The sequence below is a fragment of the Cyprinus carpio genome, chromosome A4, assembly GCF_018340385.1.
Source record: "Cyprinus carpio isolate SPL01 chromosome A4, ASM1834038v1, whole genome shotgun sequence".
Lineage (NCBI taxonomy): Eukaryota > Metazoa > Chordata > Actinopteri > Cypriniformes > Cyprinidae > Cyprinus > Cyprinus carpio.
Window position 1 is genome coordinate 6,606,682 of NC_056575.1, and position 17,017 is coordinate 6,623,698.

The window sequence follows — 17,017 nt, forward strand, 5'->3', positions numbered from 1 at the left end:
TAGTAATTTTATGCCTATAGCAAGAAAAACACAATTTACCAATGGGGTTAGGACTTAAATTATGTGAATGTGAAGTGTGGCCAAGTATGATAACCCGGAACTCGGAATATGTGCTCTGCATTTAACCCATCCAAGTGCACACAGACACAGTAGTGAACACACACACACTGTGAACACACACCCGGAGCAGTGGGCAAGCCATATTGCTGTGGCACCCGGAAAGCAGTTGGGGGCTCGGTGTCTTGCTCAAGGGTCTCACCTCAATCGTGGTCATTCACTCCCCCCACTGACAATTCCTGCCAGACCTAAAACTCAAACCCGCAACCTTCGACTGCCACGTACAGATTACATTCTCTGTAAATTATTTTTTTTATTTATTATATATACATTTTTTTTACATTTAAATTTATTTTAAAGAAGCTATTTTGAATACTTATTTTTCTGTAGTGCATAACAGATTTCTAAGTTAGCTGTTATAATGCACACAATTCTTTCTTGTTTTCTACTAAAAAGGGTCAAAATTCCTTAAAAACTTATTAGAACATAATTTAAATTCAATTAATTTTTTCCATTGGCAAAATAGTTTTTTTCTTTTCTTTTTTTCTTGTTTTAGTTCACTGTATTCTAGTAGATTTATGCTTTAAACAAGTAAGAAAACATTTTTCTGAAACTAATTTACTTTAAGGATATCTGGATATTTTGCATTTTTGAAATGCAAACTAGACTCATGTACATGTTTTTTAGATTTTAGTGGGTGAGAATGTGGCCCTTGTGTAAGAGCTGTGTGGATGAACCACAGTTTATTGAATCAGGAAGGAAAGTTACTTCTGGGTGTTAATATGTTTATGCACATTCCTCTAAGCCGATGGTCCTTGCAGACCAGTTTTGGGCACCTAAACACCTTAATTCCTTTACCAAATCAGTCCACAGAGATGATAGATTTACTTATGAAACACTGTTGCAACATTCCTTTCTAGTCACTTTCTCACAGAATGTCAAAAATCACATTCTCAGTCTTCTGATCAAGCCACATTTTTTTTCTTTTATGGTTTGTTTGGTCATCTAACATCTATAGTTATGACAATTTAACGTCTTTAGAAGGACTGTGAGTTGTAGCAAGCTTAATTCTCATACATATGCATTCTCATAAATATGCATCCATGGCTGAAACCAAGATTTACCCTATGGCACATGTGATATAAGGTTTGAAACACTAGAGGGCATCAGAGGGCAATGACTGTTTGCGCCAGTAACCATAAATGATGTGCTTAATCTGCTTAAATGATTTCCTTTTAGATGTATGACATTTATAATATAGAATGTGCATTTTTCAAGTTTAACAAATCAAACTGCACTTAACGTATCCGAAAACAACACAGAATCACATGCTGTCCAACAAAGTTCCACAGAAATCCCAAAAAGTGAGGTACTAACCTGCCAGGAAAAGGGCGTTTGACGGACAGGACAGCGAGCACACCTCCCCTCCACCTGTCTTGGTGCAGCTGAGCTGAGCGCGAGGTGCTGGCTTTCCATTCGGGAGGCATTTTACTGCCTCTGAGGGAGAATTGAGGTACGGTTACCATGGAAACAGCAAACATTATGGGATATTTCATGACGAGGAATGAAGGGAGGACTTACCAAAACAGTCTTTCTTGTTCCAGTGGAGCTTTTGTCCAGGAGGACACACACACTCGTAACTGCCCAGTGTGTTCACACAGCCGTATTCACAGCTCCCGTTATTAATGCTGCACTCGTCAATATCTGTCACACACAGATGTCAGTTCGTCCATCAGAATGTGACTTTTTATATTTAAAAAAAAGAGTGAGAACCATTGGCTGGTTCCGAGATTTTGAACTCACCGCCGCAGTGTGTGAGGCCATAGAGACTGTGACCTTTGTGACACACACACTCAAAGCTTCCCGGGTAGTTGATGCAGATGTGGTCACATGTCCTCTCAAAGGAGCACTCGTCAATATCTGCAGAAGACAAAACAAAGCACACAATTCCATTAAAGCAATTCAGCTGTGTGTCATAATTACAACAGCCTGGCAACTGTCCACAACTCCCTGGCATCACTGCTGTCAAAATGTTTAAAAAAAGTTAACTTTACTGTTACACCCACACCAGACTGGACACTATTTTCCCCCTGACAGATCGTCTGTCATCAAGACAATAAAAATGCAAATAAATAATTAAAAAATAAAAGTGTAGCTATAAAAATAAAGCGAGGGATAATACACAAAAAAAGATAAGAATGACAAAATTACCATTGGATAGATCATCTTAGCAGAGCTGGTACAGCCAAAACATAGCGCGTCACCAACACACCCCTCAATAAAAACACACTTACACACCCCACACATTGATAGTCAGGAATAGGGTGGTGTGGTGTTTTGGTTTAGCTTAATAAAATAATTTCTGCTTGTACTCCCACTCGTGCTCCAACATGCTTTCAGGAATCTGCCACCATTCACCTCCAGTAAACTCAACTAAACACACACACCTCATACGACACAAAAGCATCCCAACCAAACAACAGCCAGTCCATGAGGTGCTTTTGATGAGGAGGTTTGGGACAGTGTGTGAAGACAGCTTCTCTGTCCACAAGTCACCCCATATAGGCATCATTGGTTTTAAACATTAGTCCACCCAAAATTTAAATCCTTCAAATGAAAATGTTTTGCAGAATGTTAATGCTGCTCTTTTCCATACAAAACAGCAGGCGGTAAACAATGAGCGTCAAGCTTCAAAAAAATACTTGCACTATTTTCCAAATCTTTTTAAGCTGTAGGATGGCTTTGTGCGATAAACAGACAGATATTCAGAAAGATTCATAGACAGTTGTTATTAAGAAAAATGTCAAGCTGTTGTAGTGCAAGTATGATTGCAATTTGAGAGCTACAGCAGAGAGGAAGATTTTTAAAACCTACCTTAATTTATGAATAAAACATAAATATATAATATAATTTTCAGTTATGTATGTTACTTTAATCCTTTTATTGTTAGTTTTAAAGCTTTACATTGTTGTATGTACAAGAGCAGCCTGAACATTTAGCTAAGCATCTCCTTTTTTTCTTCAACAGAAGAAAACTACAGTGGAGAGGAAGATTTATACTCAATAAAAAACAACATTTAGGTCCATTCTGATACTTTTGATTGATACTGACCTTGAAGTTGTATAAATATAAGAGCTGCCTGAACATTTTGCTAAATATCTCCCTTTTTGTTCCATAGAAGAAAGCAAGCCATATGGCAGAATTTTTATTCCCTTTATTTTTAGGCAAATCTTAAAGTGTACTGTAATAGTAAAAGACCCATGCACATCTAAAACATTCATTTGTAAATCCACCCAGAAAGCAGAAACTATATGTAGTGTGAAAGGTGACTTACCTTGACAGGTGCGTTCGTTAGTCAGGAGTTTGTGTCCTTTCTGACAGCTGCACTCAAAACTGCCCACCGTGTTCCGGCAGAAATGATCACATCCTCCGTTATTCTCCAAACATTCATCGATGTCTGCAGAGAAGAGGGAGAGATAATGATAATGATGGTGAAAAACACTGATGCGGGGGTGTAAAACCAGTACAAGTATTCTCATAAATGGTTATACTAAACAGACAGCCACATACACAGCTTCACAACGTCATCTTAAATATATCAGCCAACCCTGGCATGCCATCCACAAACCCAATAAAAGATAATCCCGTCAACAAGTGTGTAGGAAACTGTGTGTGTGTGGATTTTGGGGTTTCCTCTGCAGTTATTTCAGTAGCTGTAGCAAACACACGTTGGCTCAGGTTTGCACTAATATTAACTGAACTGAGGTGGGACAGAAAGTTTCCACTAAGCTTAAGAACACAGATACACATGCTATCTGAACATGGGGCGGCACCATTACACGAGGCAGGTAACATGCACCAATTTACACAAATCAATGGCTTCATTTTATTCCGATTCATATTTTAATATTAAATAATCACGTTTAAATGAAAAACATTCTTTTAAATAAATTAACACTTTCAGCAGGCATGCATTTAATTGACACTGAAAACATGATATGCATTGATATTAATAATAATAATAAAATGTTTCTTAAATAACAGATCAGAATATTAGAATGATTTCTGAAGGATCATGAGAATGAAGCATGGAGTAATGATACTAAAAATTCAGCTTTGAAATCACAGAAATAAATAATTATTTTTATATTTAAATTAGAACAATTATTTTGAATTGCATAATAATATTTCACAATATTACTGTTTCTATTAGTGTTTCTGTATTTTTGATCAATAGATAAAGCTGATACTGATATAAATATCTAATAAATGTCTGATATAAATATAAATAAATGTCTACCTGTTAGTTAAATATTTAAAGTTTAGTCATTTGCTTTACATTTCCATTATAAAATTGCTGGAGAGCACAGACATGGAAATACATGGACATTACACATGATATATGGTTGAATATATTTTTGTGTAAAAACCTTTAGGCAACACACACAGCTTGAATAGAATAGAATCAAATATTAACCAGGAATTTATTAGTCTATTTTCTGTCTACCTGTTCAGGTTAAGACACTCTACAGTCATAGTTGACAATGCCCATTATATTAATAAATCATCAGAATCTCTGCATTGAAAAGATGTTGTCTAGGAGCTTGATCACTAGTATGACATCATGCTGATTCATTAACAGAGTAAAAACCTTTTAGCACAAATGACATAATGGAATATTTAACAGTGATTTAGCATTCACACTTCCCTAAAACACTCACACACAAACATGCACTTTATCCCAATGGCTCCTTAGCACAGGCAGGGGGCTAATGATATTCCACATAATGAAGTTTAATGGGACTAAATAAGCTTTGAGTTTAAGCAAACATTGGACATTTTTCACATCTGTAAATGATAAACAACTGCAGGGACGGTGAGAGGCTGAGAGGATTCATCTACATCGATTTTCGATTGGAAACGAGGAGAGTAAACACACACAGCAGTCAGAAACATCTTTTAAAAAAAAGTGCTAAGCTAACCTGACCCCATGAGCTCCAGAGCGAACGGCTGTACTCAGGGATGTGTGTAGGGGGGGTGGGGGGGGGATGGGGGGGGGGGGGGGGGGGGGGGGGGGGGGGGAGCGATAAAAAATAATAAGATACATGAGCTCCAGAGCGAACGGCTGTACTCAGGGATGTGTGTAGCCTTACCAAATATTTAGAGAAAAAAGCAATTAAAATTAATACATTTGTGGAAACATGAACCTCTACAAATAAGTTGGGACAGAGGTTTCAACAAAAGGAGCATTTTTGCAGATCGTTTTCAGGCTGCTCACCTCAGGCTAGCTAATCTCTGAGAAATGCACCGTTGAACGCGCCAGTGTATTTTTTGGAGATTTAAATGGCCTGTTTTATTTGCTTTGTTCATAAAGGGATTTTGCCATGAAATAACACAGGCGCTGCATGTCCAGAGCCGCCAGGAAAAACCAGCATGATTTCGGCCCCGACACTAAAACTCTTCGGAGCGCGCAGGGGTCCGTCGAGGCATCTCGGTGTCATCCGAGGTGATGCCGACTGGCTGCTATTGTGCAGATTACTGGGCTCGGCATGTATTAATACAAATGGATCCTCTGTGCCAAAGCTCACTGTCCCGATTAGAGAGAGAACTGGAGAACTGATGGAGAAAACAGGCCTGCTGTAGCCCTTACCAGCTCTAGACTTTACACAGTGCTGACTGGTAATTGTGAGGACAGGTGAGCTTTCTGAAAAGACCCTAACAGCATAAGATCTGGTCAGAACAACACTGCATATTTATCAAGAATCACCCACTTAGGCAGGTGGAGATCAGACAATCACAGATCATAACAACAGACCAACATCTTTGCAAAAGCCATACAGACAATACAGAAAAATAGCAAAAAATAAATCAAATAAATAATAATAAATTAAATTAAAAATATATATATTTTACAATTCAATTAAACAATTCAAAAGTAAACCTAAATTCAGAAAAACAAAGCAGAATATAAAGTTTTGCTGTATCTTAGTTAATAAGTTCCTCAAAAAAATGAATACCTTTAAGATTTAAATTCTACTTACCTGAACAATTTAAAATTAAGTAATTATAGCAAAAAACATATTTGATATATTTTCAAAAAACTTTTTTATATATATTTATATAAAATTAAATAAATTATTAAATTGTTAATTTATTAATTTATGTTTTAAAATATTAATAATAATTAGTAGTGGTACTGTGGTAGCAGTAGTTCATAATAAATAATTATTATTGTTATTATCAATACTATGTCAATTATTATACATATACATATTTTGATACTCACAAATTATTATTATTATTATTATTAATCATTTTGTCTTTATGAATATGTATAACAAATATGGAATAATAATTATAAGAAGAAGAGTTTTTATAATTATTGTTATTACTATATTAATTATTATTAGACTTATTTATATTTTATTATTATTATTAGCATTATTATTTTACAATTAATAATAATATACAATGCCATTCATAAACTAATATATTTAATTTAACTCAATTTGTTTAATTGCGCACAAATCAGTGCACATTATTCTAAAGGGTGAAATAGAGTAATTAAATGAGACTGATAATTGGCAATGATAGATTCATACAGACCAGCATGGTTATTGCTAGTCAGCTACACTAGCAGCAGAACAGCAGTAACCAGCATGGTTGACAAATGCTAAACTCTCCTTTCAAACCATTTCAGCCCCAAACATGCAAATATGCAGGCCAGTGGAGACGTGCCTGGGGTACCATCAGCCGGACCGAAGAAACACACACACACACAGGGATATGAGCAAATGCACACAAGATAAACTGTTCGTTCCCATAATTCATTTCCCCCCATGACACTTTACACACACACCTACTAATCAAACATCTGGAAACTGTTCGCAGTCATTTCAATCACTCTCTCTATCCTCCCTTCCTCTCCCTCTCGCTCGATATCTTCCCGCATGCGATTGTCAAGTTTGCGTCTGTCAGCGCGCTGGCCGGGTTCTCCTGTCTGTCATCGCAGACGAAGGGCCTTTTATCAAATTCAGGCATTTAAACATGCCCTAAATAGTTTATATTGAAATGATTATGTTACAGAGACAAGATGGGGCAGCTCCCTGCGGGACCACTCAGTGAGGAAGGGAAAGAAAGTGTGAGAAAAATAAAGTGAAGACGACAGTGGAAAAATAAGGAAAGATCATTCTTAGACATTTACACGCACCCACACACACATTATAGCAGTGTGATCAGTACGAGATGCACTTTTCTATTTAGTCTGTGGTTAATGTTGGCATAAGTGCAGAGTCACCTGGGTTATGACATAAGTGGCACTTGTGTCTTTTCTGTTATGTGCAACATTAACATCCCAATTACATACGAAGGATGAACACCTATCATTACTGTGCTTTCATCTATCCCAGCCTCCACAAACTAAAATCTAACCCAACCCAAATAATTATTCAAAATTTATTATAAAAAAGTCAATATTTTAAAGAATTCAATTTAAATAAATAAAAACATTATTTTATATTTTAAAATTGTATTATTATTATTATTATTATTATTATGTAATACATGATTGTATATTCCTGCATAAATATATTTAGGCAATAAACACAGCTTGATTCACTCTAGATTAAAAAATAAATAAATAAATAAATAAAATTGGGCAATCATTATTAAACTCTAAGCCTGTTAGGGGCGTGTCCTACCTCAAGCTATTCAGCTTTAAGTCAGAGGCATCAGAGCATCAACTAATATGTTGATATGGACAATCAAAAGGAAGCTTGAGAAACACTGTCTACTTACACTCTGGACCTCAAGATCCACTTTCCTACAGAGATTAGCTCTAACCTGGATTAAACACACCTACCTGAAGCTTGTTCAGGTGTGTGTGATGAGGGTTGGAGCTAAACTCTTCAGGGAAGTGGATCTCAAGGTCCAGAGTTGAGGACCCCTGGTCTAGAGTGTCAGATTTAACATTCACATTTAGAGTACAATGTAACATCTTTAGGTGGATGCTCGGCCCTGTTTTTGCACCCTTGTTCTTTTACTACAGAGCTTGATTACATGCTATTTTACAGAGTTCACTAACAGGCAGTAATAAGCGGTCACTGGCACAGCACACCTGTGATAACTGACCTGAAAGTATGTGTGTGAGTGCATGAGTGTGTGTGTGTGTGTGTGTGTGTGTGTGTGTGTGAGTGTGTGATAAATGGTGTGTCAGTGAACAGATCTAAGGCCTTGTGCTGGATTTATTAAGGCAGACCCTCAGGCGGGTCTAATTATTAGGGCGGGTCACAGCCGAACCAGACCAACATCCATCTTACAGTACAAACACAGAGATACACAAAACACCTCATGCTAACACAATACACCCCCCTCAATGCCATCATATTAAAACTCACAAAAAAGCACAAGATAAAAAAGTGGTAAAATTTTAAAGATCTTGTAAAATTGAATTTAAGTTCATTTCTATGAGCTTTAAAGCTGCCAAACTCATAAAAAGTCAACAAAATTAAACTTTCAATGCTGCTAAAAAGAATTTAAACCAGCCTTAAATGGTTGGCTGGTCTTTAAAAAGCTTTCAGCCACTTAACAGCTTGTCCACATTGGGACACCATTCTAAACCAGCTTTACTTCTTTACATTTATTTTTCTAGATAAATTTACAGTATTTCTACTGTACAGTAAATATTGATGACTCATCTTGCAATTGCAAACTTGCATTTGCAATTTTGTTTTTCAGTAGCAAATCATTCTATTGGCCATGATGCAAACGAAAGCCTCTTGATTATAAAAAAAAAAAAAAAAGGATTTCGCCCAAACTTCCTGTTTCAACAGGAAATACATCAGCACAGAAAAGAAAGGTCTATAAAGTCCTTCTAACTTCAGGATGGTGCTATGTTTGTGTGTTTATATGTGTGTGGTTTTGTATGACAGCCTCACTAATCAAACAGTGGCTGGTTTGCAGAGGCGTCTTGCTGTATGGTGCAGACGGGGCTGTTTTATGCACATTCGTGCTACATTCTCTTCCTTCTTGAAGAAACAGTCACATGACCATGCCTCATCACTACAGCAACCACTCAGGAAAATGAATAGAAAAAGCAGCCAATTTCAGACACATTCTCCTGAAGCGACCCACAGGTGCCCTTACAGAGATACTTGTTCACCATTACCAATTTAGGTAGAACAGGAAGCGGTTCATTTTGAAGTGTGCTGGTCTCTTGGATCATCATATGGTCAGTGAGTTCTTGAGTGTGTTTGTTTAGAGAGAACCCACCATCACCCTGTGCCAAGATCGCTCCACAGTAGTTTTACTTTGAAACCCCTGGTCATTGACGTCAATGCTGGAATTTCGGAAGAAGAAATGCTTCGCAGCCAAAGCAACAACAACACGGTCATCACCGACCCATTCCACACGACAGGACAAATGGACATAAGGCAAGTTGGTCTTGGCTTGGGATCACACACCCCCACACATCTGCCAATACCTGACCATTTTGAGCGAAAGAATTCATTTAATAACGCGTCTCCAATTTAATCCGAGCCTTGCAGTCTAAATACAGGAAATCTCAAATTGTTCCCTGACATTCTAAAGCACACGGAGGGAGGAAATCAGGACATGCTCCTTGCAACTTTAAACACAAGTCACACAAACACCACACATCTACACTGACCTTTGCAGGTCTTGCCATCGGGTTGAAGGGTGAAGCCCACTGGACAACTGCAGCGCACCCCGGTGGCCGTGTCCTTGCAGGTGCGATCGCAACCGCCGTTGTTCACTGCACAGGTCTCTGGGTAAACAAACACACAGCATGGGACAGACAGAGGAAGTAAGGGAGAGTAAGCACAATTAGAAAGCATTTTTCAACAGTTGTTGACAGCATTAGACACAGTTAACTAAGAACTAAGTGAGGATGTGCAGTTGTTTCGAGATTTAGGCTTGACCGCAACTATTTTTTTTGGAAGGGTGCAAGTAAAAAATGAATCCCAATGGGTGCAGCTGGTAGTTTATTAGGAAAAACAAAACTAATACAGCACTTAACCTAGAAGATGACAAGGTTCGTGACAGACATAAAACATACTGCATAAAATCAGGACCATCCTTCAACCCTCCTAAAGCCAATGATAAAGACTTCCTTGGCAGCTTTGTCAATCAAAATGTGAAATAAAAAACAAACAAAAGGAGAGAGTTGTGCTTTTTCCTGAGGTTAAAGTGAACGAAAGGGAAATCAGAAAAAGGACAGTGTTTCTGAATGTGGAGAGTTGAACCAGAGGGTGAGATGGTTAGTCTTGTCACATGAATGACTGTGGAGAGAAAGTCAAAATAAGCAGTTAAATTGGAAAACAAAACAAAACAAAAACATTGTTTTACTTGCATTTGGATGCATATGAAACTGTTTTACCCATTAAAACTTTATATATGAAATATAACATATGAAACAATATGCAACTTAGAATACTCAGGGTTCTAGCTGCTAACTTGTCTTACATGTGATGTCATCACACAATCATGTTCATATGAAACATAATCATTTTATGCAAAAAACAGCCACATTTTGTTTGAGATTTGCCAGTAGCTCCACCCACTGTGAAATCTCACTGGTCAAAACATTAATCTATATTAAACATCAGATATGTTCTGATTGGACCAGATTATATGCCCATAATCACACCTGGTCAGCACATCGCAAGGTTAACTCCTACGAAGTCTGATTTTCATGGTCAGATTTACAATCAAGTTGGGAGTGAACATGTCCATTTGGGATCTTTGCTATAAGCCATCATGTTTGATTTTGTTGACCACACAGTCCAAGACAAAGACCCACAGGGAATTTGGTTGAGGATACAAAAGAGTCAAGGCGTAGAAGATCTCCAACCAAAACAGGACTTTTTTTCTGCAAGATGTTGGAGTGGGTGAAGGAGCTTTCTGTTAATGATTTATTAAGCATGTCAAAAGACCCTGTTATTAGAGTCTAATGCTATGGGCAATTCAACTGCTCCAAGAACAGCTGGACCATCTTTTGCCCAGGGACATGTACATGGGACATGCAAACAAAGTTTGATTCAGTTAGCTGTTAATGTCTGCACCAAATATTCTCAAAAGGGGGTGTGGCTAACTATAAATGGGAGTGGTCTTCTGACTGATAGATTTGTATGTTTATATATCTCTCCAAGACAAAAGATGAAGATTCGGCAGCCATCATGTTCGTGTTCATCGGCTCCTGTTGGCGAATGGCCAGATAAAACTAGAAGCTCACAGACGACTGGAGAGAATTGAAGAGAGACTGAACGTCCCACTGCTCAAAAGCAGCCCTTCTTGGGGAGGTGGAGGAAACCACAGATTGAGGGCTTCACTGCATACAACAACTTTCAGATGAGGTGATAAATCCGGGCTGCACACCATCTTCAACGGTCGGTGCCGAGAGACAGCTGCCCAGAGGTGTGTGACATTTATTTGGATCATGCTCTGGAGGTCAACGGCAACGCATCAGAATCAGCCCCTTTCCACATGTGCCAGACACATGGCAGTTTATTTAGATCAAATTCCTTCAATTCCCCCCTGCTGCTAAGTGACCACCTTTTAAAAACACCTCTTTGTGTTCGGGGTCTCACTTTCTCTTCTTGTTCTCCTCCTCTCCAGTCTCTGGGTTTCCCATCATGCCTGTGTACAATAGGAGCTTTCTTTCGGACACCGATTTTCCAGTTTAATTTGTCAGGATCGGTCACATCCTGGTGCTGTTGGCCCCAGCTGTGACAGGAGGGCAGGATGAAGCAGGAACGGCGAGTGTCAAATCTAGCATTCTCCTGTGTGATAGAACACACACACTTGCACAAACACTCACATGCAATGTCAAGCCATTCGTGTGAATCTGTCATAATGGGCCCATTTGTGTATCATGAAACTTGGAACATGATCTTAGACTGGTGAAATAATGAGGTCAGTGAGTTAGACGGTGGTGACATCACATGTGACTTGTCGACAAGTTCTCAAAAGTCTTCACAGCCTCTCCAAACAGTTCATGGCATGATCTATATATGATCTATATGTATATAAAGTTGATTTAAAATATATTATAATATAATTATATATATTTAAAAATATCATTATATTATAATTAATAATATATATATATATATATATATATATATATATATATATATATATATACACATATATATATATATATATATATATATATATATATATATATATATATATATATATATATATATATATATATAATGACAAGAAAATAATTTAGAATTTAAAAAGCTCCAGCCCATCCATAAAACATTCCTAGGCCTAATAGGATTTTGAAAAGAAACAAACACATTATAGGGAAGAAAATAATTAAATATCAGCTCAAGGGAGACATCAAACTCAAACTAAAATGGGGGAGAAGCAAAGGAGGGTTAACCTTTTGTCTTTCTTCAATGTAGCTACAGTTCTACAGGGAGGAGAAAGTAATGTCATAAACCAAAGACACTATTCCAGAAATTATCAAAGAAAGTAGGATGGTGATAGGTGAAGGGTGAAAGACAGACATTTCTGCGTAGTCAGGTTCCTGGGTGTACCTAAAATTGCAATTTGGTTAAACCTTTTTTTAACCTGACAGAAGTAATTCAAATATGTATTTTTTTTTTTTTAACAAACATAACTTATTATTACATCTTAATAAAAACGTGCCACTTATATGATGAATCAATAGTTATATTCTTTAGTCACATAATAATAATAATACTAATAATAATAATAAAATAATTCAAATGAGTCCTCTACTACCTCATAGTTCAAAAAAGTGTCTGTCCTCCCAAATACTTTACAAACAGTTTTTCTGCCATACAAAGGCAGATCTGTTGTCTGGCTGACAACATCTTGGCCTTGGTTCATGAATTCAAGGACAAATGGCTAAATGGCTGATATATTTCTGAGGTTTGAGTCTGTGTGAGTTATCTTCTCTCTCTTAGGAGAACTAACTGTAGCAGATGGACTGGAAACTCAAACTTTATTCTGCATTTCTGTTGGCACCCTGGAAACAATCATTCCTCTGTTAAAGACACATTACAGTCAACATGAAACCAAAGTTGACCTATTTACTTTCTTAATACGTTCTTGATCTTAATGTGAACAGTTCATCAATGCACAGTGTAACTGTTAGAAAAAAGCATCCAATAGCATAACTTGCTTTGGCTCTACTTTCTTTTTCTGTCAAGGGGTTATGAAATAAACCATTACACAGGTAAGAATTATTTTTCCGTTGGCAGTCAGTCTGTATTACAATTTTTTTTCTTCATATAAATGACAAAAAAAATCACCATTTATTGGTCCATTTTGGTATTTAGCAACCATTTTTCATGACCAATCAATGCCCAATTGATAAAATCAAATCGTACATTTTTGTAATTGAAGCTAGTTTCAATTAAAAAACGATCATTTTGAAAGTAAAATGGGTTTTGCATTTCATGTTGACTTTAAAATAGGGAGAGCATGGAGAATAGAAACATTTCTAATGGTGAGCAAATTTTCAGACACTAAGTTTATGGAGCGCAGATGACAGAGGATATGCGGTCAGATGATAAATGCCAATGTTTAATTTTTAAGAACACATACTATTAACAGAGCGTAAAAAATGAAGTCAGGCATCTTCCGCTGAGGTTCACCACAGCCCACAGCATCCTATGATGTGGAACGGTCTGAACCAACCCTCATGTCATTCTTCTTCCATAAAATGATCCTGCCATTATTTGTTCAGTATTCAGCCCACAAATGTTCATCCAGTTCAACTAATCACTGTCTAAAACTGTCCAATTGCAACTAATGTTAACTAATGTCATACAGTGAAATGTTCAACTGGACAAGCGAGGATTGTTTACTATCCAGTGTAGAGCAATCCAGTGTTGATTTTGTTGCCGTCTTTGGAAATGGGAGTGGATCGAAGCAGTCAGTTGTTAGTTGTTGTGTTGTTTTATCAAAGAGAAGAGGCGACGGCGTTGAAGACAGTTTGAGGAGAGTGCAAAAGGAACCGTGTCATGTTTGAAGGGACATTTCTCTAATTTGTAGTAGGGTCAGACAGAAATATTGAACGAGTGACCTCGGGGGAAGGGGGAAGGAAAGCAAAGCAACTCAAACAAACTAAAGGACAGAAAGAAACGAGGGGGTAGAAGCACAAGCGCCATGGCAACACATAGAAAGAGGAAGAAAAGAGTTACCCATAAGTAGACGACGTTTCACCCGCTTGTCCACATCAGCTACTGACGTGGTATTGAATTCAGAGCTCTCAATTGCAGCCTCATCATTCTCTAAAACACAAGTGACAGGGGACAAACAGGGAGGAGTAGGTTAATGAGAAGCCCAATGTCCATTGCCCGCACAGACAGCCCTGCTACAGGCCGACCCGCCTCTGGCGACACGCCCCCGCTGACGTGGACGTAGACGCCGGGACACGGGCTGCCTGACCATCTTGGCGTTTGAGCCCAAACCAAAGCCAAGAGGTATAAAGCCATGAAGAAGCACAAATAACCCTGTTAGAGTGTTAATCACATGAACAAATAAGAGCTAAATAAAAGAACATCAAGATCTCCCAAAATGAGGGGGAAAACGAACATGGGAATGTGGGAGGAGCTTAACAAAAAGGGGGACAGGATTTGGACGGGAGGGGCTGAGATTGAGACGCTGTTTCCGTTGTAGTTCGTCTTCCATATCAAACGGCCACTTGTTTACCTCAGCAACAGAGAGGACGAGCAGTGGAGGTGGGAGAGAGAGAGACGGAGATACAGAAAAAGAAGGGGCAGGATGGATACAAGTCAAAAGACAAACTGCATGATCATGAGATGATGACAAAACAGGACACAGAAAGGACACTGTAGACACTCAGTGACAGAGGAGGAGCTGAAAGGAGGATGACATGAGAAGGATGGAGGTCTCATGGTGGGTTCCATGAGAGGAAGGTGGGGCATGCTGAGAGGTGGATGAATGACAGAGTCTGGGGCAGCGCTGGTTGCCTGTTTGTCTATGGAACACATATTACAACTGGCTTTGACAGTCGAGTCGATGCAGAAAACCGCTTTCCGAGTGTAAGGAATGGCCGCGTGCCGACGGTAATGGCTTCCGAGCATGCAGATACAAGCACAGAATTGGTGTTAGAGTGTAACGGGGTGGGGTTCTGGGGTGGGGTAAGGGAGCCAATCCTGCATGGGTGGAGGCAAGAAGGGCCAATCAGGATGTGGACGTCTGCCTTAAAGGGACAGTTCACCCCAATATGACAGTTCTTTCATTATTTCTATGTTCCAAACCAGTCTGACTTTCAATCTTTGGTAGAACCCAATAGTAAATACTATAAGCAGATACTATAAACAGAATGTAAACACTGCACTTTTCTGTTAAATGAAAGGGGACAGAGGCGGTCAAGCTCTAAAAATTACATTAAAAAAAGCACCTTAAACGTATCCCGTCGGACAATATTTGTAGGCTTCTGAAGATATATAAGCTGTTTGAGAATAACACCAAAATTCATGTCTTTGTTTTGCTGAAAATCATCTTATTTTTGTTTGCATAGATTCAAATATGGTACATCAAGATGCATCATGCCAAGTTTAATGTCAAAAATAATCAATATGTCCTGATGTGGAATATTTGAATATATGACTTCAAAATTTTTGATGACATATGATAACTTTATGTGAGGAACAGACCAAATGTTAAGTCTTTATTTGCTGAAAATCATCTTATTTGCATAAATTCAAAATGGCACAAGTTTGCCGCAACATGTCCTCATATGCCATATTTAAACGTACAAGGTCAAAATTGAGACCGATGACTAGTTTTATCGTGCTTTTTTGTTGTTTTTGGCGCTTGACAGCATTTGTCCTATTTACTCTCATTACTCAACCATCTTTTGGTTTTGACAGAAGAAAGTTAGTCATACAGGTTTGGAACAACATGAGGAAGAGTAAATAGCTTTAGGTGAACCCTTCCTTTAAGAACAGGCATTGAAAATCTGCTTGTCCTCCCGTCTTCAGTCACAGACTGGAGGACACTAGAATAACATTGGGTGCGCATGTCTTCAGAAATTGGTCTGTACTATTTGTGTGTTCATGATTTGAGTGTATACAGACTTGTCTCTGACTGGCCACATTTAGAGGACTCCACCAATCAGAGGTTGGAGTGAGTGCGATATCACAGAAAAATTAAATAGATAAGCAAAAGACAAAATTATCAATTATCCACTACCTCTAACGTGACTACAGTAACCAAAAAAAAGTACAGAGGAGTTACTATTAATGTGTTTTTTTTACCAATAAAGAAGGGAAAACAATGGAATAGAAAGAAATTCACAGAGACAAAAACCATGCAGGCGAATGACAACTCATGCGTTAGTGTGAGAGGACAGAAAGTGAGCCAATAAGAAGAAAGCAAGAATGCAGGGAGAAGGAAAACATGCAATTGGCATGAGGAGGAGTGAGGGACGCTCTAAATGAAAAAAGAGTGACAGATTAAAGTGGAGTAGAGGCCAGTTTTGCATTGTTTAGTGACACTTTTTATTCAAGGTTGCAGATGGGGTTGGTTCATGCTTGTTGTGGGAGGGGTCAAGGATGAGGAGATGCCATTGGCTGGCTGATTTCAGAGGATCAGGTCGGGGGGCGGGACTGGTGTACAGATTGGCTGGTCAGAAGGGATGTTGTTTTCTGATTGGTGGGGGCGCTACCGTTGATCAGGCTGCAATTGAGAGTTGTGTTTAACCCGTTTTACCCTTTCTTTCTTGCATTCGTTAGTAGATTTGCTTATAAACCTCTTTATTCCAGTCAGAATCACCCTTTAAATTGCAGACAAGACAGGCAATCAGTAACTTTCACCAGAGAGGCAGGAGGAAGAGCAGGGAGCCCATGAGACACGGCACACACGGGAGCGAAAGGAGGATCCTAAAGGAGCGCTAAACACAGGGAAAGACCAGACCCACACAGCACAG

The 17,017-nt window shown here is 38.4% G+C and overlaps 1 protein-coding gene across 2 annotated transcripts in view; it reads right to left on the bottom strand.

Annotated features, from left to right (window-relative positions):
• LOC109051697 (signal peptide, CUB and EGF-like domain-containing protein 1) overlaps window positions 1-17,017 on the bottom strand; it is a 61,062-nt gene that overhangs the window by 8,737 nt on the left and 35,308 nt on the right. Inside the window, exons 7-12 of one of the 2 annotated variants that reach the window (XM_042738916.1) lie at window positions 14,262-14,351; window positions 9,725-9,841; window positions 3,392-3,514; window positions 1,861-1,977; window positions 1,639-1,761; window positions 1,435-1,554 (exon numbers count right to left, since the gene is read on the bottom strand). In XM_042738916.1, the coding sequence (XP_042594850.1) occupies window positions 1,435-1,554; window positions 1,639-1,761; window positions 1,861-1,977; window positions 3,392-3,514; window positions 9,725-9,841; window positions 14,262-14,351 (690 nt within the window). The remainder of the gene's footprint in view (window positions 1-1,434; window positions 1,555-1,638; window positions 1,762-1,860; window positions 1,978-3,391; window positions 3,515-9,724; window positions 9,842-14,261; window positions 14,352-17,017) is intronic. The other variant, XM_042738908.1, reaches the window with a different exon arrangement.